Source organism: Crocuta crocuta, unplaced genomic scaffold (genome assembly GCF_008692635.1).
Source record: "Crocuta crocuta isolate KB4526 unplaced genomic scaffold, BGI_CrCroc_1.0 scaffold266, whole genome shotgun sequence".
Taxonomy (NCBI): Eukaryota; Metazoa; Chordata; class Mammalia; order Carnivora; family Hyaenidae; genus Crocuta; species Crocuta crocuta.
In genome coordinates, this window is record NW_027531005.1 from 5,618,180 (window position 1) to 5,642,383 (window position 24,204).

At 42.4% G+C, this 24,204-nt stretch overlaps 1 protein-coding gene across 1 annotated transcript in view; it reads left to right on the forward strand.

The window, feature by feature from the left end:
- The first annotated feature begins 5,967 nt into the window (after positions 1–5,967).
- The window catches only part of CEP41 (centrosomal protein 41), a 48,300-nt gene continuing 30,063 nt past the window's right edge, over positions 5,968–24,204 (forward strand). Inside the window, exons 1-2 of the mRNA XM_077770743.1 lie at positions 5,968–6,091; positions 20,483–20,546. Coding sequence (XP_077626869.1) covers positions 6,059–6,091; positions 20,483–20,546 — 97 coding nt within the window. The 5' untranslated portion in view covers positions 5,968–6,058. The remainder of the gene's footprint in view (positions 6,092–20,482; positions 20,547–24,204) is intronic.

Below are 24,204 nucleotides of genomic sequence, written 5' to 3' on the forward strand. Positions count from 1 at the left end.
ATAATGGAGGCTGGCAAGTCCATATCTTCAGAGTAGGCCAGCAGGCTGCGGAAGACTGCAGCGACAGTCTAAAGGCAATCTGCTGGCAGAATTCCCTCTTCATCAGATAAATTCAGTCTTTTTTTTTTGAAGTCTTCGACTGATTAGATAAGGCCCACCATACAATTAAAGAGTAAACTGCTTTATTCAAAGTCTATTGATTTAAAGGTTAATTGCATCTAGAAAGTACCCATAGAAACATGTAGAAGAGTGCTTGACCAAATAGCTGGGTACTGTGTCTAGCCAAGCTGACATATATAATTAATCATCACAGGCTCCTACTTAACTCTAAATTGATCTAATAGCTCAATCTCAGCCTTTAGGAATTAGTGAAAATTTTAGCTTGATTTCTTCATATTCACATCTATGGCAGTCACCTTTTCTCCAGTGCTCTGCCAAATGAGAAACAATTTGTGTGTCCCCTTTCTCCTCAGTAGGGCCTGTCACTTTTTGGAATTTGGTTATGTGGCAGCCTTGGGATCTCAGCTCATACATTCAAGGAAATGTATGATTTTGTAGATTACTCATTCTCTCTTACTGATAGGAAAGAAGTGATGTTCCCAGAAGCTTTCTACAGTGTAAATAAAAGCAGAACTCCCGGTAATTGTTTTTACCGTGGGTACGATCTTGATTATTTAAAAACCATGAAGAATAGGAATTATATTTGCAGAATCTAGCACAGGGGCAGCATGTACAGATTTCACATGAAAACCTAGGTTTCTAGGGGTGCCTGGGTGGCTTAGTTGGTTAAGCATCCAACTTCGGCTCAGGTTATAATCACACAGTCCATGGGTTTGAGCCCCACGTCGGGCTCTGTGCTGATGGCTAGCTCAGAGCCTGGAGCCTGCTTCAGATTCTGTGTCTCCCTCTCTCTCTGACCCTCCCCTGCTCACACTGTCTCTCTCTCTCTCTCTCAGAAATAAATAAACACATTAAAAGTCTGAGAAGAAAGCTCTTTAAAAAAAAAAAAAGAAAGAAATAGTAGGTTTCTAGATTATCCTGAAAAAATGTGAATATGCGACATGCTTGATCCACATTCACTGACCTTTTCACAGGGCATAGGGGCTCTAGCTGTCCCTTGTGCCCAGAGTGACACAGGTGCCCCGCAGCACTGGCTCCTCCTCCAGGGGCGGACCATTCTGAGATGCAGGTTGGCTCTTCTGGGTCCTCTTGGACCCGGATCTATGGCAGGGCCTCATTCTATGTAAATCCCAAGACAGAAGCAGAACATGGCATGTGACAGCTGAATGCCCTGGGATGGGATCACAGTGGGTAACAGACGTCTTGGCTCTCCCTGGGAAGGGACAGCATATATCCTTTCTACCACAACTAGGCAGCCTATGAGCCTCTCAGGAGGGGCTACAGAACTGCATGTGTGGGAATGCCAACCCCATTATGTAAGGAGACAGGATGCCAAGCTTTTGTTTCACCAGAAAGCAGCGTAGCCAGGGGTGGTCCCAAAGGAATCCTGGGAGGTGGGTATGACTCCCCTGGGCAGGGGCTGCAGGGATGACCAGGCCAAGCACTTCAACTCTGGCCTAAGCTGAACATGGGCAAGGGTCAGCCCTCCACTCAGAGGCTGGTGTGCTACTCTCTTGGGCACATTCTACCACCAGGCAGAGTGACACTAAATTGTTACCAGAACTTCAAGGACTTTGCCATAGGGTGGGCCCTATGGATCTGTGGGTTCGTTGCCACGGGTTGCAGATACATTTCTTGAGGGGAGGGAAAGAAGCCCGGGAGTGGGCTGGATTGGGCAGAACTATTTCCTTAAGCACGTAGAAGCCCGATATTTAGGGAATCAAGGTACATGAAGCCAAGGAGGGGAGCTAAGGCCCATATCTGAGAAGCAATGTCACAAGGGACACGTCTGAGGGGAGCACACTGGGCTCTGACCAGCAAACGAGGCCGAGCGCCGAGGGCATGGGGGATGGAGAGCTAGTTGGATGGCATGAGGCTGGATTCAGGCTCCATGGAGTCAGGCTGAAGATGGGTCCAAAGGGTTTTAGGCTCAGGAAAGAATCAGACGAAAAGCCTAAACGCCCATGCAGTTCCGCAGGAAGGGAGGCTGAGGGGAAGAGTGCTTTGATCAAGCACAGCGGCATCTAAAACGTGAACTACTCTTCAGCCACACTTAGCGTGTCTGGGGCTCCCCCCAAACTCTGTAGAGACTAAAAGCTTTTTGGAACACCTACAGGGTTAAAAAAGAAGACATCAAACAAATGGAAGTTCACAAGAGCACTTCTAACTTCATGAAAAATAAGATTAATCAGTGGGAGTAGGAACTTTTAAAGAAAAGAATCAGAACTTCTCTTACAAACAAAGCTTCAACCTCTTAGCAATCAGGACTCTGATTGCAAGGATCTTACTCAAGTGCCTGGAAGGTCTTTTACTGCCAAGAACGGCAGAGCAGCAGTACTTCAGAAAGCAGAATTACGCAGAATTCGGCTCGGGTCTAAGTAGGCCCAGACAAAGGCCATAGACCATTTTCTGGCTGAAACCAGAATCAGGCTTTTTGTTTCTTAGAAGGAGAAGGCTTTTATTAAAGTATGCCAGTAATTCATAGTCACTGAAGAAAATCTGCAAAATACACAGAAGTATAAAGAATTTTCAAAATCCCCATTCCATAATCCAGAGATGACTTACATCAAATTTTTTTTTCAGTTTTTTTTTTTCTGTGGCTACCTCTATGATTCTCCACACCAATCAGGATTATCGTAAGTAAAAAACTGTTTCTAGCTCTTCTTTTTTACTATGTCAGGAACAGTTGTCCAATGGCTTATTAATTCCTTGAAATATACTTTTTAATGGTTCCATAATATTACTTTTCATGGACATGCCACCACTTATCTTAATCCTTTTTTAACTGACGATCAGTTGTTTCAATTTTCATCATTTTAAATAAGATTCCAGTGAACATATTACTGCTAATATGAAAAATAGGTAAATGTTAAAATAAGATAATTCATAGAAGAAAAGCATTTAATAAACATATGAAGAAATATCCATGTGTGGGTATAATCTTTGAGTATCTATTTTCTTGGGAAATTCTTAGAATATTAAGATTTGAGGGCTTCTTGATACCCACTCTCAAGTTACTCTTCAAAATGGTCACACTTCAGGGTGCCTGGGGGGCTCGGTTGAGAGTCCGACTTCGGCTCAGGTCATGATCTCACGGTGGTGAGTTCGAGCCCCACATCAGGCTTTGTGCTGACAGCTCCAAGCCTGGATCCTCCTGCAGATTCTGTGTCTCCCTCTCTCTCTGCTCCTCCCCCACTCAAGCTCTGTCTCTCAAAAATAAACATTAAAAAGATTTTTTAAAAAGTGGTCACACTTCTTTATAGTCACACTAACAACGTTATGAGCAAGCTTGTTTCTTGAAACATTAGACAGCACTGAGCATTATTGTTGGAAAAAAGAGAAAACACAAACTTTTGCCCATTTGTTAGTTGAAAAATGAGGTCTAGCTGCACGGTTTTGTATTTGTTTCATTATTAGCTGGATATTTCTTCATATGTTTATTAAATGCTTTTCTTCTATGATCTTGTTTTGACATTTACCTATTTTTCATATTAGCAGTAAGTACCTTGTTTAATTATGAGGCAGTTTTGTTCTGTATCCAAAAGGAATCCTAAAAGGAAATTTATAATGTTAATTGCTTTTTGGTTTATAGTTTTAAGCTTTCTAAGGATTCCACTGAGGCAAAATACGTTCTTCTACAGCTGAGCCTCTCAAGGTGTGGTCCAGAGAATCCCTGCATCAGGATCACAGAGTAGGAGTGGGAGAACAGGTATTTAAATTGCAAAATCCTAGGGGCGCCTGGGAGGCTTAGTTGGCTGAGTGTCTGACTTCAGCTCAGGCCATGATATTGCAGTTCATGAGTTCAAGCCCCACATTGGGCTCTGTGCTGACAGATTAGAGCCTGGAGCCTGCTTCAGATTCTGTCTCCCTCTCTCTGCCCCTCCTTGCCTCTCATTCTCTCACCTCTCTCTCTCTCTCTCAAAAATGAATAAACATTCAAAAATGTTTTTTTAATTACAAAATCCTAAACCCTCACCCTAAACACACAGTCGGTACCTCTGATGGCTGGACCTAAGACCACACATTCTATAATCTCTCTGCAGGCTTTATCGGCAGCCCAGATTTGACAACCAAAATGAGTACTAAGGCAAATAAACCTTATATTCCCATACCCTCTGGGAAAAAAGGGAAATGACCATACAGAGTAGTGAGCCCAAACAATGAAGAACGGGAAGGTGAGCGTCCAACTCCAAAAGACTGTTCTGTTCTTTTGATTTACTCACCTCCATTGCTCTTTAACTTGATTAATGCATTATCACTCATCTCCTCAGTCCCCTAAGTTGGAAAAATTATAGCCATCCTTTGATGCCTTCCTATTCTTTGCATTCATTACTTCCCACGTATATAATAGCTGTTCAATTGACCTGCAAAAGTCTTTAAAACTCTTTTCCTCTCTTTCTCACCACCTTTTAGTTTAGTCCCTTATTATCACTCTCTTTCCTTTCTTCTCTTTATCCTACCTATAATCTCCATCATTACCACGCCTCCACACGGCACCGGTAAACATTCATTCTAAGTAGCGATGTGTCCAGAAGCCTCTGCATAGTAAGATATCCTCCTCCCTACTGTCCTCTTCCCTTTTTTTTTTTTTTTTTTGCAGCCTCTAAACTCTTCCTTAGTCTAGTGGAGGGGTGAGAAACTGGGAATTTTAGAGGGGTTAAAGGACTGGAGAACACTGGGGACGTTCAGACAAACTCAGTAGGCATGTATGGGCAAGAGACAGCTGTGGCCAGCTTAAGACCCTGGAGGTCAAGCAGCTAGAAGTGACTACACGATTTAAGGTGCGTCCCTAAGGGTGCGATGCTGAAGTGTCTGAGAGGGCAAGGGCATGTGAGGCCATGTCGCTGAATGGGTCATCTGCACGGAGCCTGAACGACCTCAGCTGCATGCTATTATTCACAAGCAGAGAGGGCCAGTGAACATGAACAGTTCAGAGTAACCCTTCTCCATTCCTGGAAAACCAACTTGGAGCAAGGGACAAAGGGTTATTGTGTTGTTCTCCCATGTAAAAGTAAATAGTAATTTTGATGGATTTGGTGGGACATTTCGGAGCCAAAGTCAAACTGTGTGTGTGATTGTTTTGTAAAGGTGCTGGGACTTAATTTTCAGATCTGGAATAAGAACAGGTGGCAGCTGATGGCAGGAGTCACAATGGTTTCCATGACAACGGGATTGGTTCTTAGTCATCCTCCCATCCTCCACAAAACCTACTGCAGCTTTTCTCATAAGGTGCTTATTAAATATTTGTTAAGTGACTGATGAATCACAGAATGGTGTGTGCGCTTTGCAATTACGGCTGCCATTCTCTAGCTAGCTAAAAAGCTTTTAAAGCAACAATAATTACTGTATTTACGCATGATCTTTTGCAGAATTTGCATATTAACTTAACCTGAAAATAATAAACCCCAGATTCCCATTCCTGCGGGAACAACCCTGTCTCATGTCTTTTACCTATTGTAGAAGTAGCCCAGATGTTCGCTTAAGATGGCCTTAGGAGGGGAGCGTGCCCTGTGTCATGTATGTGCTTGCACATTAGCTCCTTGTTTCCCCCTCAAAGGACCCTCCACCAACTCCTGATCTCCCCCCCACCCCCCACCGCGGGCTCCGCGTTGCCGCTCACGCGCAGGCGCCAGCCTGCCCCTCCCCCACGCCCCTCTTCCCGCGCACAGGCAGCAGCCGGCCGGGCTTAGCCGAGAGCACAAAAGGCCTCAGCAGCCGGCGTCCCCCCGTTGCCCCTGGCAACCATTGAGCAGCGTCTCGCTTCCCCCTTGACCCCGCAAGGAGAGAGTAAACAGAGCGTCCATTGGCTAGCCGGGGCAGGGAGGCCAATCGGAGTCGAGGTTGTAAGGAGGCGGCCGAGAGAGGTTGTGGGGGTAGGAAGTTAGGGTTAGAGGCTACCGGCGAGGCTAGAATCCCAGCGTGGTCGGTTGGAGCAGATATGTCTGTCCGGAGGCACATTGGGAATCCTGAGGTGAGGGCCAGGTCTCGATCGGAGAGCCGGAGGGGGCGGGAGCACCGGAAAGGCTCCACGTGGGCAGGGAAGAGCGGCTAGCGACTTCCGCCGGCCGGAAGGCGGGAAGCGGCGGCGTGAGGAGGGGTCTGGAGAGCGGAGGGAGGCGGGGCGGGCCTGGGGGATTCCGAGCCAAGTCGGTGACCGGGTGGTGAGAGACCACCCTCCCGTCAGTTCATAGTACCTTGCCATTTGACACCCAGAGGAGAGAAGTGCACGAAGACACAGTCCCTTCCCTCAAAGGGCTTACAGTCTAGGTGTGGCAGTTCTACGATATAACGAACATACAAGTGAACTCTCCGAACCCTGAAGGAGCAAAATCAAAAGGAGCCATCATTTCTGATTCTGGGGCTACAGGAAGACCAGGAACAAGCTGATCAAGCCATTTGTAAAGGAAGCAAAATATGACGTTAGTTTACCCTCTTCCCGATAGGACCTTTTATTTTCTTGTCTGTTTCATCCCGAGTGCAAGGATGCACTTGTGCTCATTGAAGTCGACAAATGTTTATTGGACTCCTACATTGCAGTAGGTGCCAGAAGTACGGAGAATAAGACAAGGCATTTGTCCTTTAATAAGTTCAGTCTAGAATTTGAGTACAGTGTGGGTTGGGAACAAGTAAATAGAGCACAGAGGAAAGACTGGACTCACTTAAGGAAGTGAGAGAAGGTCCTGGAAATGGCCTGAAATGGCAAGGTGATGAGCTACGTGAGGAAGCGTCTCAAATAGAGAACTGCATAAGCAGAGATAAGTAGGTATGAAACGGGGGAGTGGACAGTTCCCTCTAGGGAAGCAGGAGTAAGTTCTGGAAGGGCCCTCTGTCCTTGCTAAAGCACTTGGCCTTTATACTGAACAGGAGTTGCAACCTCATTTCATGGTGGATGTCTATGGGCTATGTTGAGAAAGTTGTAAGATTAAGTTTAGACTCTGCAGGAGAATGCCAGGATCAAATATAATCCTACCGTGGAGGTGAGGGAGGTAGGTGTGGAGAGTGGCAGTTTGCCACATATTTATCTTGCTTGCTAGTCTGAATTCGAGAAGCTTTTTAAAAAAAAATTTTTTTAGGGGTGCCTGGGTGGCCCAGTCGGTTAAGCGCCTGACTTCGGCTCAGGTCATGATTTCACAGTTCGTGGGTTCCAGCTGGGGTTCCAGCTGGGCGTTGCGCTCTCTGCTGACAGCTCAGAGCCTGGAGCCTGTTTCAGATTCTGTGTCTCCCTCTCTCACTGACCCTCCCCTGCTCACGCTGTCTCTCTCTTTCTCTCTCTCAGAAATAAATAAAACATTAAAAAGTTAAAAAAAATTTTTTTTGTAATGTCTACTCATTTCTGAGAGAGAGAGAGAGAGGGAGAGAGAGCACAAGTGGGGAAGGAGCAGAGAGAGAGAGGGAGACACAGAATCTGAAGCAGGCTTCAGGCTCTGAGCTGTCAGCACAGAGCCAGACGCAGGGCTTTGAACTCATGAACCATGAGATCGTGACCTGAGCTGAAGTCAGAAGCTTAACTGACTGAGCCACCCAGGCACCCCTAAATTTGAGAAACTTTTGAGAAGTTGTAAGTAACTGAATGATGTGGTCAGATTTGCATTTTAGGCAGATGGCTATAGCTGCTTTGTGGAGAAAGGATTTGAGGCAGGCAGGACTGGAGAGACACAGATTGGTTAGGTGGTATTTGTGATACAGACTTAAGGTCATCGAACTAGGGACAGAAATGAGAATTATTTAGGGAATTAAGTCATTAAGTCTTCATGATTAGCTTTGGTAAATGAGAGTGGACTGGATGACTTGGTTTCCTAGCTTGGGCTACTCATCAGTGCTGATGCCATTAATGAGATCAGAGGGAGAGAAGCAGGGATGCCCGGTGTGGTGCGGTCATACATTTGTGTGCTAGCAGATGTTCAACTTCCTTGTTTTAGTGGAGCACGATTTCCAGTAGTTTCTTGAAAAAAAGTGCATGAGGAACAAATATTTTTTATTTAGTCTAAAATGTTAGGCATGTCTGAAAATGTTGTTATTCTACCTTCACATTTATTTGCCTGCAAGATTTGTTGAGTATAGAATTCTTGGTTGGAGACCATCAGCGTTTTGAAAACATTGCATTGTGGTCTTCTAGCCTGTTTCGGATTCTGTGTCTCCCCCTCTCTGACGCTCCCCTGCTCATGCTGTCTGTCCGTCTGTCTCAGAAATAAATAGAATATTTAAAATAAATAAATAAATACATAAATCTGTAAAACCTTTTTATTTTGAGATAACTATAGATTCACAGGAAGTTGCAAAAACAGTACAGTCCCATGTATTTTTACCCAGTTTCTCCCACTGATTATATTTTATGTAAGTATAGTATCAAAGCCATAAAATTGACATTTATATAATATGTGTATAGTTCTAGGCTAGGCTATTTTTTCACTTGTATAGATTTAATATAATCAAGATTTGCATGGGTTTATATTTGTAATTAAAATACAGAACTATTCTATCACCGCAAGTATCTCCCTCATACTATCCCTTCCTAGTCCCATCCACTCTCTTCCCCCTCATCATCCTACCCGCTGGCAATCACTAATGTGTTCTCCATTTCTGTAATTTTGTTATTTGAAAATGTTACATAAATGGAATCATACGACATGTGACCTTTTTAGATTGGCTTTTTTCACTCGGAGTAATGTCCTTAAGACACATCCAAGTTGTTGCTTATAGCAATAGTTTGTTCCTTTTTATTGCTGATTAGTATTCTGGGGCATGGATATATAACAGTTTGTTAAACCGTTCAATTATTGTAGGATATTTTGGTTGTTTTCATTTTGAGGCTATTATATTTAAAGATACGAACTTTTGGGTACAGCTGTTTGTATGGATGTTAATTTTCATTTCTCTGCGATACAGGCCTGAGAGTGTAGTTGCTGGGTTGCATGTGAGCATATATTTAGTTTTTTATTATTTAAAAAAATTTTTTTAATGTTTTATTTATTTCTGAGAGAGAGAGAGAGGCAGCGTGAGCAGGGGAGGGTCAGAGAGAGAGGGAGACAACAGAATCCGAAACGGGCTCCAGGCTCTGAGATAACTGTCAGCACAGAGCCCGACACGGGGCTTGAACCCATGAACCGTGAGATCATGACCTGAGCCAAAGTTGGACACTTAACCGACTGAGCCACCCAAGCACCCCATATTTAGTTTTTTAGAAACTATTTTCCAGAGTGACTGTACCATTTTACATCCTCGTCACTAGTGTATGACAGATTCAGTTTTTGCACATTCTTGGCAACATCTCGTATTGTCAATATTTTTTATTTTAGGTGTTCTAATAGTTGCACTATGACATCTCATAATGGTCTCAATTTGCATTTCCCCAATGGATACTGAGGTTGAACATCGTATATTTTTTCAAGTGCTTATTTCCTATTTATATATCTTCAACAAAATATCTTTTTGTCTTTTGCCTAATTTCTAATTGGATTTTTTTAGTGTTTTTTTGTTTGTGTGTGTTTTAGTTAACTGTGTAAATGTTGACTATTGCCAAAGCAGTGATCATTCAGTTACATTTTCTTTCTTACCACTTTTTGTTTTTCCTGGAGTTTCTATCTGCCTTTATTTTATTATGTACTATTTATAAATTTTTGGAAATATGTAGGCAATTTTTCTTACATCACTATTTATAATTTTTTCTGGTCATCTTTTCCAAAACTTTCGCTCTGCATTTATGTTTGTGTGTGTGTGTATACACACTTGTATGTATATATAGAGAGAATTTTATATATTCTCTTGCTTTTTGCACTTAACGATAAGTCTTGGGTCTCTTTCCATGTCAGACAAATATAGCTCAACTGTATTTTCTTTTAACTCTTATATAAGTACTTGGTATGGTTGTAGAGCAAAAGTTTTTTGTGTGTGTGTGTGTTTTTTTTTTTTTACTGGTTAAATTTTAATTTTTTTAGTAACAGCATTATATATAACAGAGATATAATTCACCTATTTAAAGTATACAATTCAGTGTTTTTAATATATTTACAGAGTTATGCAATCATCACTGATCAGAACATTTTCATTTCACCAAAAAGAAATCCTGTAACCTTTAGCCATCTCTCCCCAATTTTCCCATTGTCTTCCCCATCCAGTCTTGACAATCACTAGTCTACTCTGTGTAGATTTGCCTGTTGTCTACATTTCATATAAATGGAGTCATGCAAAATGTGGTCTTTTGTGACTGGTTTCTTTCACTTAGCATAATGTTTTAATGGTTCATCTATGTTATATCATTTATTAGTACTTCATTCCTTTTTATTACAGGATAATAGTCCTTTGCATAGACATACTTCTTTTATTTGTTCTTTTTGATAGACATTTGGGTTGTTTTTACTTTGGAGCTATTATGAATGATGCTACTATGAATATTCATGTACAAGTTTTTGTGTGGTTGTATGTTTTCATTTCTCTAAGGATAGTTTTTTGAACTGTTTTTTTCCCTGCATAGTGTATTTCCTCCCTACGACAATTTTTCTTCTTGTTTTGTTGGACATGTTTATATTAATCAACTCAGGCCACCATAACAAAATGTCACAGACTGGGTTGCTTAAAGATCACAAATTTATTTCTGGCAGTTTTGGAGTACTGGGAAGGTCAGGATCAAGGTGCTGGCCAGTTCAGTTTCTGGTGAGAGGTCTCTCCTGCCTTGTAAGAGGACTGCCTTCTCATTGTGTGTTCACTAGATTCCTTTCTGTGTGCCCTTGTGCAGAGGGAAGAGAGCTCTTTGGTATAGTCGTTTATAAGGACACTAATCCTATTACACTTGTGCCCCACCCTTATGACCTCATTTAACCTTAAGTACCTCCTAAAGGCCCTGTATCCAAATACTGTTACATTGGGGATTAGCGCTTCAATATAACCGCAAAACATAAATTTATAATTTAGGATTAAAAGAAGCCTGAGAACATTGCTATGAATTTTGGGGGGACACAAGTCACTTCATAGCAATGTTCTCAGGCTTCTTTTAATCCTAAATTATTAATTTATGTTTTTGAGAAGGAAACTTAAACAGGTGATTTGAATATGTATTTTTGAGAGGGACTTGCTGATGGTGAGCCTAACTACCGGAGGATCTCACTGGGCCATGATTTGGGGGACTATCCTCCCAAATTTGTAGGTTCAGCTCTTTCCTCTTAGGCTGGGTTATTTTGCTCAGAGAATTCTTCCACTCTCCTGGGAGTAAAAGCCTAACGGAATTCCTGGAGGAATTAGAGCTAGGAGCAAAATTTCAACATTAGTATGCATCATTCACTTAATGCCCCTATTTTCAGTAATATCTCTGCCTTTCTCTGTCTGGATACCTTCCAGTCCAGAAACCCTTTTCAGGGAATAAATCTATAGCGATCTGCCATGGTGAGGGAAGGGAGGTCACTCAGCACACAGGGGATAGGGATTTGGAGATTCAGTTGTTTTTCAATCAGCCTTCAAACAATCTTCCTTATTTCAGCCACTCCTTTTACTCCCCACTTCTGGAGGTGCCTGGAGCTGTCGCTTCCTAAGCCTTTTAAGGATTGTTCTTGGCCTTCCCTTTGACTTTCTTGAATCAGTCAAGTCAACTCTTTCTATGTTGATCTGCTTTCTAGACTTCAAAAATCTATTGCTGTCACTTCTCCCACTCTCTGGTTTTTTGAGATTTATGTCCTTAAAATAGAAGACAAAATTGAGGTTTTGGAAGGAAGTAAAATTAAATGCATGTGTTCAATATGCTATCTTCACCCAGTAGATCACGATCTGTAATTATTTATTTGTAATTTGTGATCTGTAATTATTGTTTATTTCTGGCATACTTACAAGAACATAAACTTGTATGCATTGTCTCACTGCCTGGCATGCAATAAACATTTGTTGAATGAGTACATGAATATACGGCTGAGCTGGGAGGAGAAGTCAGGCCACAGTTCCCTATTCGGATATCAGAAGCATATAAATGGAATTAAACCTAAGTGTTTGGCCCACAGAGAAGCTATAGATTGAGAAGATGGAACCTTAGGGAACATAGTGTTTAAGTGGCTGACAGAAATGATCTGTGTGTCATTGGAGAATCAGGGAGAGAGATATCACTGAAACCAAGGGAGTGGAAACTGAAGACGGTAGGGCTGTATAACAGTGTCAAATGGTACAGAAAGGTTAAGTGAGTTAAAGAACGAAAAGGAGCCATTATATTTAGCAATTAGGAGATCTCTGATGTTGGCCAGCTGCCACAGGAGCCATAGTAGAATAGTGGGGACAGTAGCCATGTTGCAATGCGATGGATTGAGGAGTAAAGTGCAGATACCCACTGTAGGTCCCCCTAAACACACACCAGAGGCTTAGCTAGAAAGGAAGGGGTGAGAGGAGGGTGTTCCAATTACATATTGGAATATGTTCCAATTATAGCTGGAGTCCTCATTAATCACCCCATGTCTCATGGCTTAAAATAATAGTCATTTTATTATGATCTCTTAAGGTCCTGGAGGTTGACCAGTGTCAGCTAGGCACTTCTGGGATCTCATGTGGTTTTGCAGGCAGACAGAAGCTGGGGCTAGCGCTATCCTGAAGGCTTCTTCAAAGCCATTGACACAGTCTGTTGGCTAGGCCCTCAGTGGGGGCTGTCAGCCATACTAACTACACATGGCCTTTTTCGTGTGGCTTGGCCTTTCTCACAACATGGTCGCTGACTTCCAAGAACAAATGTTCCAAGAGAACTAGGTGGACGCAGTATCGTCTTGTATGATGTAGCCTCAGAAGTCCTAAGGCAGCACGTCCATCATATTCACCAACCCATCCAGATTCGGGGGGGGCTGGGGATGGAGATTTTGGCCCCACCCCACCATGGGAGGAGTCTCAACATCACAGTGTGAGATGGGAAATTCTGTTGCAAACATCTTGAAAAATACAGTCAGCCATAGGTAGTAGCTGCTAGCAGAGTAGGGGCTGCTGCATGTGCATACAGGGTCAAGGTTAGTGTTTGAGATCAGAAGAGTTGGGCCAGATCAAAACTCTCATTAAAAAAAAGTTCTCTAAAAGACCTATGTTAAATGTAAGATTGCCTTAAATGCGGCTCTTTTCAAGATTGAATTCATTTCCTTCCTTTGATGGAAGAAGATAAATAGGAGATAAATAGGGAAATTCTGAACAAAATGTATAATGGTATTTTTAAAAATCTTTTAAATGTAAATCTTATTATATATCTTGCCATTGAAATACAATCTACCTTATGAGTTCCATTTTGAGAGAGGTAGCAAGTCAGGAAAGTTCATTCATGTTTGAATGATTTGAGATTCAGACAATGCCACTCATTTTTTAGTGATTTTCCTTGAGAAAAATTCCACTGTTGACTTCTCATACTTCTCCCTTCCTCTACAACATCCATGGATTCATAAAGCCCAGTCTTACTTTGCATGTTAGTAATCTGCCAGAATACTCTTGCAATTACATGGCTCACAGCTCAGTATTTTTGGTACCTTCCTTTGTCTTCAAGGCTTACTCTAGACCATCAGTCTACAATCAGGGTTCCCTACCTGGAGCCTACCTATCCATGTCCCACCATACAGCACAGGATTTCATATACCTGTGGTTCTTAACCCCTTTTAGGTCATAAGCCTCTTTGAAGAGTTGGTGAAAACAAGGACCTCTTCCCCATAAAAAGGCACATACACAAAATTTTACGTAGTTTCACAGGACTCATGGACTATCAAAAATCCAATAGTCGATCCAATTTTCAGAACCCCTGGAATGAGTGTGGAAGGGTGGAGACTCTAGAGCCAGATTACCCACTTTCGATCCAGGTTCCACCCTTCTCAGCCACTAAGTAACCACAAGAAGCCACTCCATCTTGTGCCCATTTCCTAATATATAGGATGAAGATAATACTGGTATCTACTTCACAGGCTGTCGTGAGGATGAAATGAGATAATATAGGTAAAATACTTAGTTGAGTCCCTGACGACATAGTTAAGTGTTCAACAAATGTTAGCATCGATTACCTTCATTTGAGTTGTACCTTCTCTAGCAAATCGAACAACATGCTGTTCTTTAAACATGCTTTTAAGTGGCTTTGCTATTAGAATCATCTCCACTTGGAATACTTTTTCCACCTGTTTCCCCTCTCATTTTATCCATAGAAGTTCAACCCTTGAGACACAGCTCCAGTGCCATTTCTTCTGCAAAGCCTCCCACATCACCTACCCGTGTGTGAGTTCTCCCTTTGCCTCAGACTCCCAGGGCCGTTGCGTGGCACTGACGTGCACACTGTGTGTTAATCAGGTGTCTGAGCCCTCTCCGTCCATTAGGCAGTCCTGACTGCGGCAAGGCCTCACAGCAGGTGCAGAGATCTAGGAGGTAGAGCTATGTCCCAAGGGCCAGAAGTGAGGTGTATGGTTAGTCCAAAGAGCCATGACAGTCTGGGCAGGGATGAGATGTCCATCCTACTGGGGCCTTCAGAGAAGTCTCCTTGGAAGATACGTTTGTGCTGGGTTTTGAAAGTGGGGCGGAAGTAAAGTAGCCGGGAAGGCATGGCCACACAGGGAGGACATTATCTTTGGACCTTTTTAGGGATGTAAGCCCTTGAAGAGCCTTGGACATTTTTGATGACTTCCCAAGAGCCCCTGATCATATCACAAACATGAACTTTCTTAGCTTCCTCCCTCCTCCCGAGGAACTTCATCCTGATCACCTCTCTGATATCTTTATCTTAAATCCATACATAACCAGTATCCAGAGCTGAGCCTTCTGCCTGGGCTCTGGGCCTCATACTCTCCCATTCATTTCCATACCTTCCTGCTTCATTTCCAACTTCTGTTATCTAGCCTCTAAACATCCTCAAATCTCTCCTTTCTTCCAAAACAAAACAAATCAACAACAAAAACTTATTCCTTAGCAACTCTCAAGGGGAGAAAAAAGGCCATCTGGCTATTATCCTCTGCTTTCTCCGTCCCCGTCTCATACAACCTCTGCTGTTTTTGCTTATGCTTCTGTCAGTTTACTGTAACCTCCTCCACCAGGGCCATCAACAAGGTTCTGGTTTGTTCAATCCAAATTTACTTTGTTATTCTCTTACTTGACCTTCATTCTAGCTCGCTTGTTCATGTTTGACCTCTTGTTCTCAGACTTGACAGCATTGATCACTGTTGACCACTCCTTTCTTCCTGAAACTCTTCTTTAATTTTCATGACCCCCTTTCTTCTGGCCTCCTGTGAGACCAGAAGAACATGGTGCTTTTCTCTATCCGACCTTAAGGGCTAAGGTTTTTCCTCTCAAACAGTCTCTGATGGTGATTTTGTCCATTCCTATGGCTTCCCCTGCAGCCTTTATGCTGACAATCCCTGAACCTTATTTCTGCAGCCCCAGATCTGATCTCCAGAACCCAAATAGCCAGCTCACCGTTTCCATTTTGGATAACCCACAGATACCACACGCTCAACATGCCTCAACATGAAAAACATCATGTTTTCCAGTGTATGCTTCCTCCTCAGTTCCCTTTTTTGGGGAATGGTAACACTGTCCTTCCCCTGTTCTATATGGCAGTTTTCGATCTTACTGATTTTACATCTTGAAGCCATCTCCTCTTCCTCATCTCTATGGCCACTGTCTTAGCATCATGGATCTTTTTAGCACAACTACCTCTTAATTGATCTTTGTGCCTCCATCCTTGACTATGATTCTGTTAGTTCTCCAGAATGCTGCCAGAATGAACTTTCTAAAATGGCAATATAATACCATCACTTCTTCTTACTTTCTTCAGTAACTCTCCAATCGTCTACGCCAGGGTTTCTCAACTTTAGCACTCTAGACATTTTGGGCCAGCTAATTCTTTGCCGTGGGGGACTGTCATTGTAGGATATTTCGCAGCTTCCCTGGCTTCCACTCACTGGATACCAGTAGCATCCCCACCCTAGCCTCACCCACCTAAAAGGTGTTCAGAGATTGACAGTCGTTCCCGGGAGCAGGGGGGAGCAAAATTGCCCATTTAAGGATAATCATCTGCAGGGGGGAAAATCCAGGTCCCTTAGCATGGGACAAGCACAAGACCCTTTATGAACTGCCCCACCCTGCTTCTTCAGCCTCATCTGACCTCATATTGCCCCTGTGCTTCAGGTCTACCAGTTACCAGAAACCCTACAGCTTCCACCTACTGCTCCTTTAGCTTGACCAATTTTCTTGGACCTCGGATTTCAGTCTGGAAGTCATGGCTTAGGACACAGTTCTTGACTCTTTTAGTCAGGATTTCGTGGCCCACTCTCTTACATGCTTCCTCTCCTTGTTCACCATGCAGCGTGGAATCTGTTGGTTCACTTGTCTTTCTTCTCAGGATCGCTGAGAGCTAGAGGGCTCTGTGTCCACCGCACAGTGGCTCATGCCTAGTGGACACCCAGTAAATGTCTACAGAAGAGCTGGTGCTCAATAAGTCTTTGTCAAATGAATGAATAGTCCTTCTTGAAAGAGCTTCTTTTCTCAGCTCTTTCTCTTTCCACCATTCCATCCTGTTTATGTAATTGGGGGAAAAAAAAAGCCACTTGGTCACTAGGTCAAGAAACAGTCCACCCCCAAAAGCAAGAATTTTAAGGAAAAAAGTATGGCAGTTCCATAAAATCTGCAGTGGTCTGTTTAGAGTGAAGCACAAAGTTTTACATTGCGGTTGGCACTCAAAAGCCAGGAACGAGAAGTTGGACCAAATTGGGAAAATGGAAAAGAGACACTACATTTTTCTACTGCAGCATATGGATTTCTCATTAGTCTATGTAAGGGAAAACCGGGGGCGGGAGGGGCCCAGCGACTGCAGCTGTCTACACTCTCCCCCACCCCCCATCATTCTGCTGCCACCACACCTGGTCCCCAGAGACACCCTCACTTCTTAGCTATGTTGGCTTAGGTATGGACAAATCCCTTTGGTTCAGCAGAGACTAGCCTGGAGTTTTTCAAAAGACGCTTTGCTAGGAAACTAGTGGAAAACAAAACAAAACAAAAGTAAAAACAGGAAATAGCATATAGAAATTATAAAAATACAGAGTACAAAAAAGAAAAAAGAAATTCCCTTAGCCTGAGATAACTGAATTCTACTATTAGCTTTTCTTGACTCAGTTTACCAGGCACATGTTTTCCCTGTTTTATGGTTTGCTTTCTTGGTGTTTTACTTTGCAATGATATTGTCTTCTGGGGGATCTTATCCTAAAGTTCCCCTTTTTAGTCTTTAAATATTCCCTTTCTCTCACTTAAGAATCTTCTCCATCTTCATCTTTAGAAAGGTGTTGGAATTGGTATTAGAGGCAGTTTCTCTAAAAGACTGCAGGTTACCAGGGCACCTGGGTGGCTCAGTCATTAAGCGTCTGACTTCGACTTAGGTCACAATCTCACGGTTCGTGAGCTCAAGCCCCGTGTTGGGCTCTGTGCTGACGGCTCAGAGCCTGGAGCCTGTTTTGTATTCTGTGTCTCCCTCTCTCTCTCTGTCCCTCCCCCACTCACGCTCTGTCTCTCTCTCTCTCTCTCTCAAAAATAAATAAATAAACTATAAAAAAAATTAAAGACAGCAGATTACTAATCAGATGGGAGATAGAGGCTTTCTAGCCTTTCTCTAAGGATGAAAAAGTTTAGGGGTTCCACACACACCTCTGAGGCTCAATGCTAAATGTTCAGGACAAAGGTTTTACTTGCCTGGAGTGAAATGAAAACAAGAAACAATGTCATGAGTTGTTGTTTTTTTTTTTAAATAACAATAAAGGAACAATCTTTTTATTCTGGGATTTCTTTTTTCCTTTCTTATTTTTTAGGTTTTGAAATGGAAGATGGTTGTTATGAGGTTTTGCACTTTTTTTTATAAAATGCCCTTTCTTGGAGGGCGCCTGGGTGGCTCAGTCAGTTGAGCGTCCGACTCTTGGTTTTGGCTCAGGTCATGACCTCCTGATTTTGTGGGTTTGAGCCCTACATCAGCTCCACAGTGGCAGTGCAGAGCCTGCTTGGGATTCTCTTTTCTTCTGTCTCTGCCCTTCCCCCACTCATGCTTTTTTGTTCTCTCTCTCTCAAAATAAATAAAGTTAAAAAAAAATTTTTTTTTTAATGTCCTTTCTTGGGGCACCTGGATGGCTTAGTTGATGAAGCATCTGACTTTTGATTTTGGCTCAGGGTACGATGTCATGGTTCATGGGATTGAGCCCCATGTTGGGCCCTTGCTGACAGCACAGAGCCTACTTAGGATTCTCTCTCTCCCTCTTTCTCTGTTCCTCTTCTGCACACACACACGTGTGTGCTCTCTCAAAATAAGTAAGTAAACATTTAAAAAAAAAAGAATACATAAAATATATTTTCTTGGCAAAATTAGAAGTTGATCATTCTCTATAGGTGCCCCCAGTTCTTCAAAATTCTTCCTGGCCTCTGAAATCCAGAACTCTGGCCAGCAGGACATGCTGTAGTTAACTGTGTTTTCAAGAGCATATGATAGGGGTTTTAAATTTTAGCTCTCACCTGACTTTTTTTTCTTCAGTTGGTAGAGCACGCAACTCTTAGTCTTGGGGTCATGAGTTCAAGCCCTGCACTGGGTTGTAGAGATTACTTAAAAAAATAAATACATAAAAGCAATTTCAAAAAGTAATGATAAAGTTTGGGGTCCCAAACCAGGTAGTTACTATAATATACTCTGCGTTCTAGATATTCATTTTTTGACTGAATATCTGTAAATGTACCTACCATGTACTAGGTCCTGGGCATACACAGATAGGAGTGGTCATCATCCCTGCCTCCAAGGAAATCTAGAGAAGCTCGGGGTGTGAACAGTGTTACAGGGTACTGTGGGAACCTGGGAGAAGAAATGCCCAATTCCACGTTAGACACCTTACAGAGGAAGTAAGGTTTTCGAACGTTTTGCCCAAGGACAAGTCGAGGAAAGGTGTTCTAGGCAGACATTTGCTTGGCCTGGAGACCTGAGTGAGTGCAGCAAATTAGGGGAACACTCGGGCCACATCAGCATGGGGCCCTGTGTGAGAGTGGCAGAAGATGAAGCCAGAAAGGTATTAACTCAGTTTTAGTTTCATATTCTGCAACTACCTGTGACTGAACATATAATTTTCATACTTGTTGGCCAGAAAAAAGCCTGAGCAAGAAAGCTAGATCTTTTTATTTTTTTAATGTTTATTTATTTATTTTGAGAGAGAGAGCAAGTGAGCAGGGGAGGTGCAGAGAGAGGGAGAGCGAGAGAATCCCAAGCAGGCTCCACACTGTCAGCACCGTGCCTGATGTGCGGCTTGAGCCCACAATCTGTGAGATCATGACCTGAGTGAAACCAAGAGTCAGAGGCTTTGCCAACTGAGGCCACCCCAGTGTCCCGGGAAAGCTAGATTTTAAAATGTCGATTCACTAGCCCTCCCTCACTTGGATGGCTTTCCCAAATGCCACTGAAACTTAATAAGGGTGAAAATCTTGTGCTTGGATTTAGAGTTCCCTCCCAGAGTACAGGACAAGGGAGACCTGACATAGGCATTCTTTGCTGACCACAAACTTACCCTGGGCCCGTGATGAGCCTTGGCGGCCCCGAGAGCAGATGCCATCATAGTGACACCTGTGGAGCCTCAGACCCAGGCAGGCAGCAGGGGAGCATTGCCAAACCGGGTCCTGGCCTAGCAGCATCTGGGCACGGTGCTCAGGTCTGGATCCAAGTGCTACTTTTCAGGGGAAATGGGGAGAACATCTCTAGGGGTTCCAGAGGAGGTAGCCTCATCATACCAAGAGTAAAAGAAGGACCAGAGAGCTGCCTTTAGTTATTTGAACCAATTTCTGTTCAGGCAGGGGAGGAGGGTGCCTCGCTCAGAGTTGGGACAGTGGACTGGATGAAACTGAGATGGAGACTAGTTTTGGCTCAGTGTAAAATAATTTTTAAGAGGTTTTTTTCCCCCTAATTATATAGTGCTATGATTATTATATAGTGCTATTATTATTTTGGAAAAAAAAAATATTTTGACAGAAACAAGATAACCATCCTGATCTGTGAAGATGCTGTGGGGAAGAGTCTTAGACTGAATAGACAGTTGGACCTCTAGGGCTCCTTCCTTCTTCAAATTTGATATAAAGTTTGGGGAAGCCTGGGTGGCTCAGTCTGTTATGCATCTGACTCTTGGTTTGGCTGAGGTCACGATCTCACGATACGTGAGTTCAACCCCTACATAGGGCTCTGGGCTGACAGTGCGGAGCCTGCCCGGGATTCTCTCTCTCTCTCTCTCTCTCTCAAAATAAATAAATAAACATAAAAAAAATCATTAAATTTGATAAAATTTTAGCATCTGTCCTATTTTTTTAAGTACCTGACTCTTTCCCACCTCTGTCAACCTTATTTTTACATTAACCTGATTAACTTGTGAATTCTCTTATTTTTTAGTATCTGACCAAAAGAATACCACAAAACCCAAGGTATCAGCATATCAAGTCAAGACTGGATACTGGTGAGTAGATATTAGAAAATTAAAACTTTTTTAAAAAATCCAATAATTATTGACAAGAGGCAGTCAATAATCCAATAATTATTGACAAGTGATATGCCCAATATCACTCAAAGCTCAAAGTTTTTCCTTTTCTTGCCCCATGTCCTTCTGGGCTCAGAATTTATCTCTGANTAAAAATCCAATAATTATTGACAAGAGGCAGGCTATTATGCCCAATATCACTCAAAGCTCAAAGTTTTTCCTTTTCTTGCCCCATGTCCTTCTGGGCTCAGAATTTATCTCTGAAATCTTTTAAAAATTTTTCCAGATCAGTAAAAATTTCCATTTACTAGCTTATGATAATTTGAGTAACTGATAAAAAAACATTGTTCAATAAGTTACAAGGCTGAGGCTAAATGAATAAAATCAGGGGTTCAACTTCTTGTTTGGAACAACTTAAGTATATTCCTTCAAGCTAGACGTAATGGATAATATTTGTGAACATGTGTTCAATTCAGTACTTGCAGAATGCCAACTACATGCAAAGTTATGGACTATGGGACATAGAAAGAGGAGTACGACTTGTGACTTTTGCAGTCAGAGAGCTTAGATTCAAATGCAGGCAGACAGACCTGAGTGAGTCACAAAATACCAGACAAAATTCAATTAGTGCTTCAGGTAAAATGAAATTTAAGAGTCGCGTTGCTGCTTGTTTCCAGGCTCTTAACATTTTTCAGCATCATGATGAAGACCACTGCCCAGGTCCCTAGTGGATTTGCAGTCTTGTGAGATTTGAGCTTCTCAGTTGTTTAGTTTTCCAACCCGTTAACATCTGCTATGGAAAATCCATTCTAGGAAGGTGGTTTTGCTGGTGGATTGGGGCACCGTGTGGCTTGGGCAGTGCTGAATTTTGCCATCAGGAACCTGAGGACACCTGAGGAAATACACATGATCCACTGACTTGGTTTAAATCTCATTCATTTTGTCTTTCCCTTTCACCAGTCTCCTTCAAAATTACTGTCTTCCATTATGCATGTTTCCTCATATAAAATAGACTTTCAATTGAATGTTCTAAATGAGCCCCATTTGCAGATACTATTTCTTGGGACCTTTCTTTCAAACATTTCCAAGCTGTACAGATACTTATCCTTGCAAATATCCTGTTTGACGGGACGTAGAAATTTTTATCTCCGCTTTTGAGGAGGAGGAAATTGAGGCACAGAGATTATGTGATTTACTTGAAGTGCAATAAAGGAGATAGAACTGCGATTGGAATGCAGGGTGAGGAAGTCGATGGCCCCCCAGGAGATCTGGTGTGAAGCCCTGGCCAGTGTCTCCTAGGCCAGCTGTCCCAGCTTCATGCCCCTCCCCCCCACAGCCTCATTCCTTCTACCACAAATGCCTTCAACCCTCCATCTCTTCCTGTCTCCCCTTTAACTGCAACTGTGACCCACTCTTCTGGAATAAGCTATTCTGTGAAGGAAGCACTTTGATTAAAAATGCCCTATTTTTTCTGAGGAGTCCAGCTAATATTTTAAAGACAACTATAAAGGAATGCATTTCTTTTGGAGTCTTCTTAAAATTAAAAGTTTTAAGAGCTGAGGTTTATTTCAGTTATATAGATTTGTCTGTATCTTCATAGGTTTTTCTTTTCCCTCCTGGAAATGGAAAGAAAGGAAAACTTATTTCTTTACCTTCAATTCCTCAATTCATAACCAAAATTTGACTTAATAGTAATTTCAAATTTTTTTGGACTTGAGATACTCAAGTCTGCTTTTTATAATACATAGTAATTGCCTATATCCTTTTATATCCTTGGGTTTTTAAACTAGAGTTTTTGCTAACTAAACCTTTTATTTTGAAGGAATTATGGATTCAGATGGAGTTTTGAGAAATAATACAGAGAAATTCCATGTTTACCCAGTTTCCCATAGTAACATCTTGTGGAAACTATACTGCAGTATCACAACCCTGACACTGACATTGCTATATACGAGTCTAGATACAGAACATTTCCATCACTGTAGGGGTCCTCATGTTGCCCTTTTAAAGGCATAGCCACTTTCTGCCCTCACCCCCTCCTTAACCCCAGATAACCACTGATCTGTTCTCCGTTTCTATGATTTTGACATTTCACAGATGCTATATATATAATGGAATCATACAGTATGCAACTTTATTTTTAATTGGCTTTGCACACAGCATAATCCTCTAGGGATTCAGTCAGGTTGCTGCATTTATTGATTTACACCTTTTTATTACTGAGTAGTATTCCCTGGTACGGATGTGCCACAGTATGTCTGTTGGAGGACATCTGGATTGTTTCCAGCTTTTTGACTATTACAGATAAAAGTGCTCTAAACATTCACGTTTTGATTTTTGTCCGAATTTACATCTTCATTTCTCTGGGATAAATGCCCAGAGGCGCATTTCCCGGGTCGTATGATAGTTGCATTTGCAAGTTTCTAAGAAACTGCCAAACTGTTTCCCAGAATAGCTAGACCATTACGTTCTTACCAACGATGAATGAATGCTCCAGTTTCTTTTCATCTTCACCAGCATTTGGTGGTGTTGCCATTTTTAATTTTGGCCATTCTGATAGGCGAGCAGTGGCATCTCATCGCAGTGTTGATTTGCATTTGCCATCTGTATATCTTCTTCAGTGAAGTCCCTGTTCACATCTTTTGCCCATGTTCTAATTGGATTGTTTGCTTTTTAACTTGAGTGTTGAGGATTCCTTGTTTATTCTAGCTCCCAGGCCTTTGTTGGATGCATGGCAAATATTTTCTTCCAGGTTGCAGTTTGTTTTGTCGTTCTCCTAACAGGGCCTTCTGAAGCGTAGAAGTTTGTAATTGTGGTGAAGTCCAGTTTATCAGGGTTTCCCGTTTTGGGTCATGCTTTTACTGTCAACTCTAAGAACTATGCCCAGACTAGACCCCAGAGATGTTCTGTCATGCTTTTTTCCTAAAAGTTTTATAGATTTCAGTTTTACAGTTAAGTCCGTGATACAGGTAATTTCTACGTCAGATGTGCAACTTAGATCAGGATTAACTTTTTGCTTATGGTTGTCCAGGTGCTCTAGCACCATTTGTTAATTTTGTTTTTTATGTTTGTTTATTATTGAGACAGAAAGAAACAGAGCATGAGTGGGGGAGGGGCAGAGAGAGAGGGAGACACAGAATCTGAAGCAGGCTCCCGGCTCTGAGCTGCCAGCCCAGAGCCCGATGTGGGGCTCAAACCCACAAACCATGAGATCATGACCTGAGCCAAAGTTGGACACCCAACCAACTGAGCCACCCAGGTGCCCCAACTAGCACCATTTATTAAAAGGCCGCCTTTCCTCCATTGAATTGTACATTCACCCTTATCAGAAGCCAGGTTGGCTTATTTACCTGGATCTATTTCTGGGTTCTCTATTCTGTCTCATTGATCAGTGTGTCTGTCCCTCTGCCAGTATCTCTCAATCTTGACTACTGTAGCTATATGGTAAATTAGATACTTAAAATTGGTTAGACTGGGGCGCCTGGGTGGCTCAGTCGGTTAAGTGTCCGACTTCGGCTCAGGTCATGATCTTGCAGTTTGTGAGTTCAAGGCCCGCGTCAGGCTCTGTGCTAACAACTCAGAGCCTGGAGCCTGCTTCAGATTCTGTCTGTCTGTCTGTCTGTCTGTCTCTGCCCCT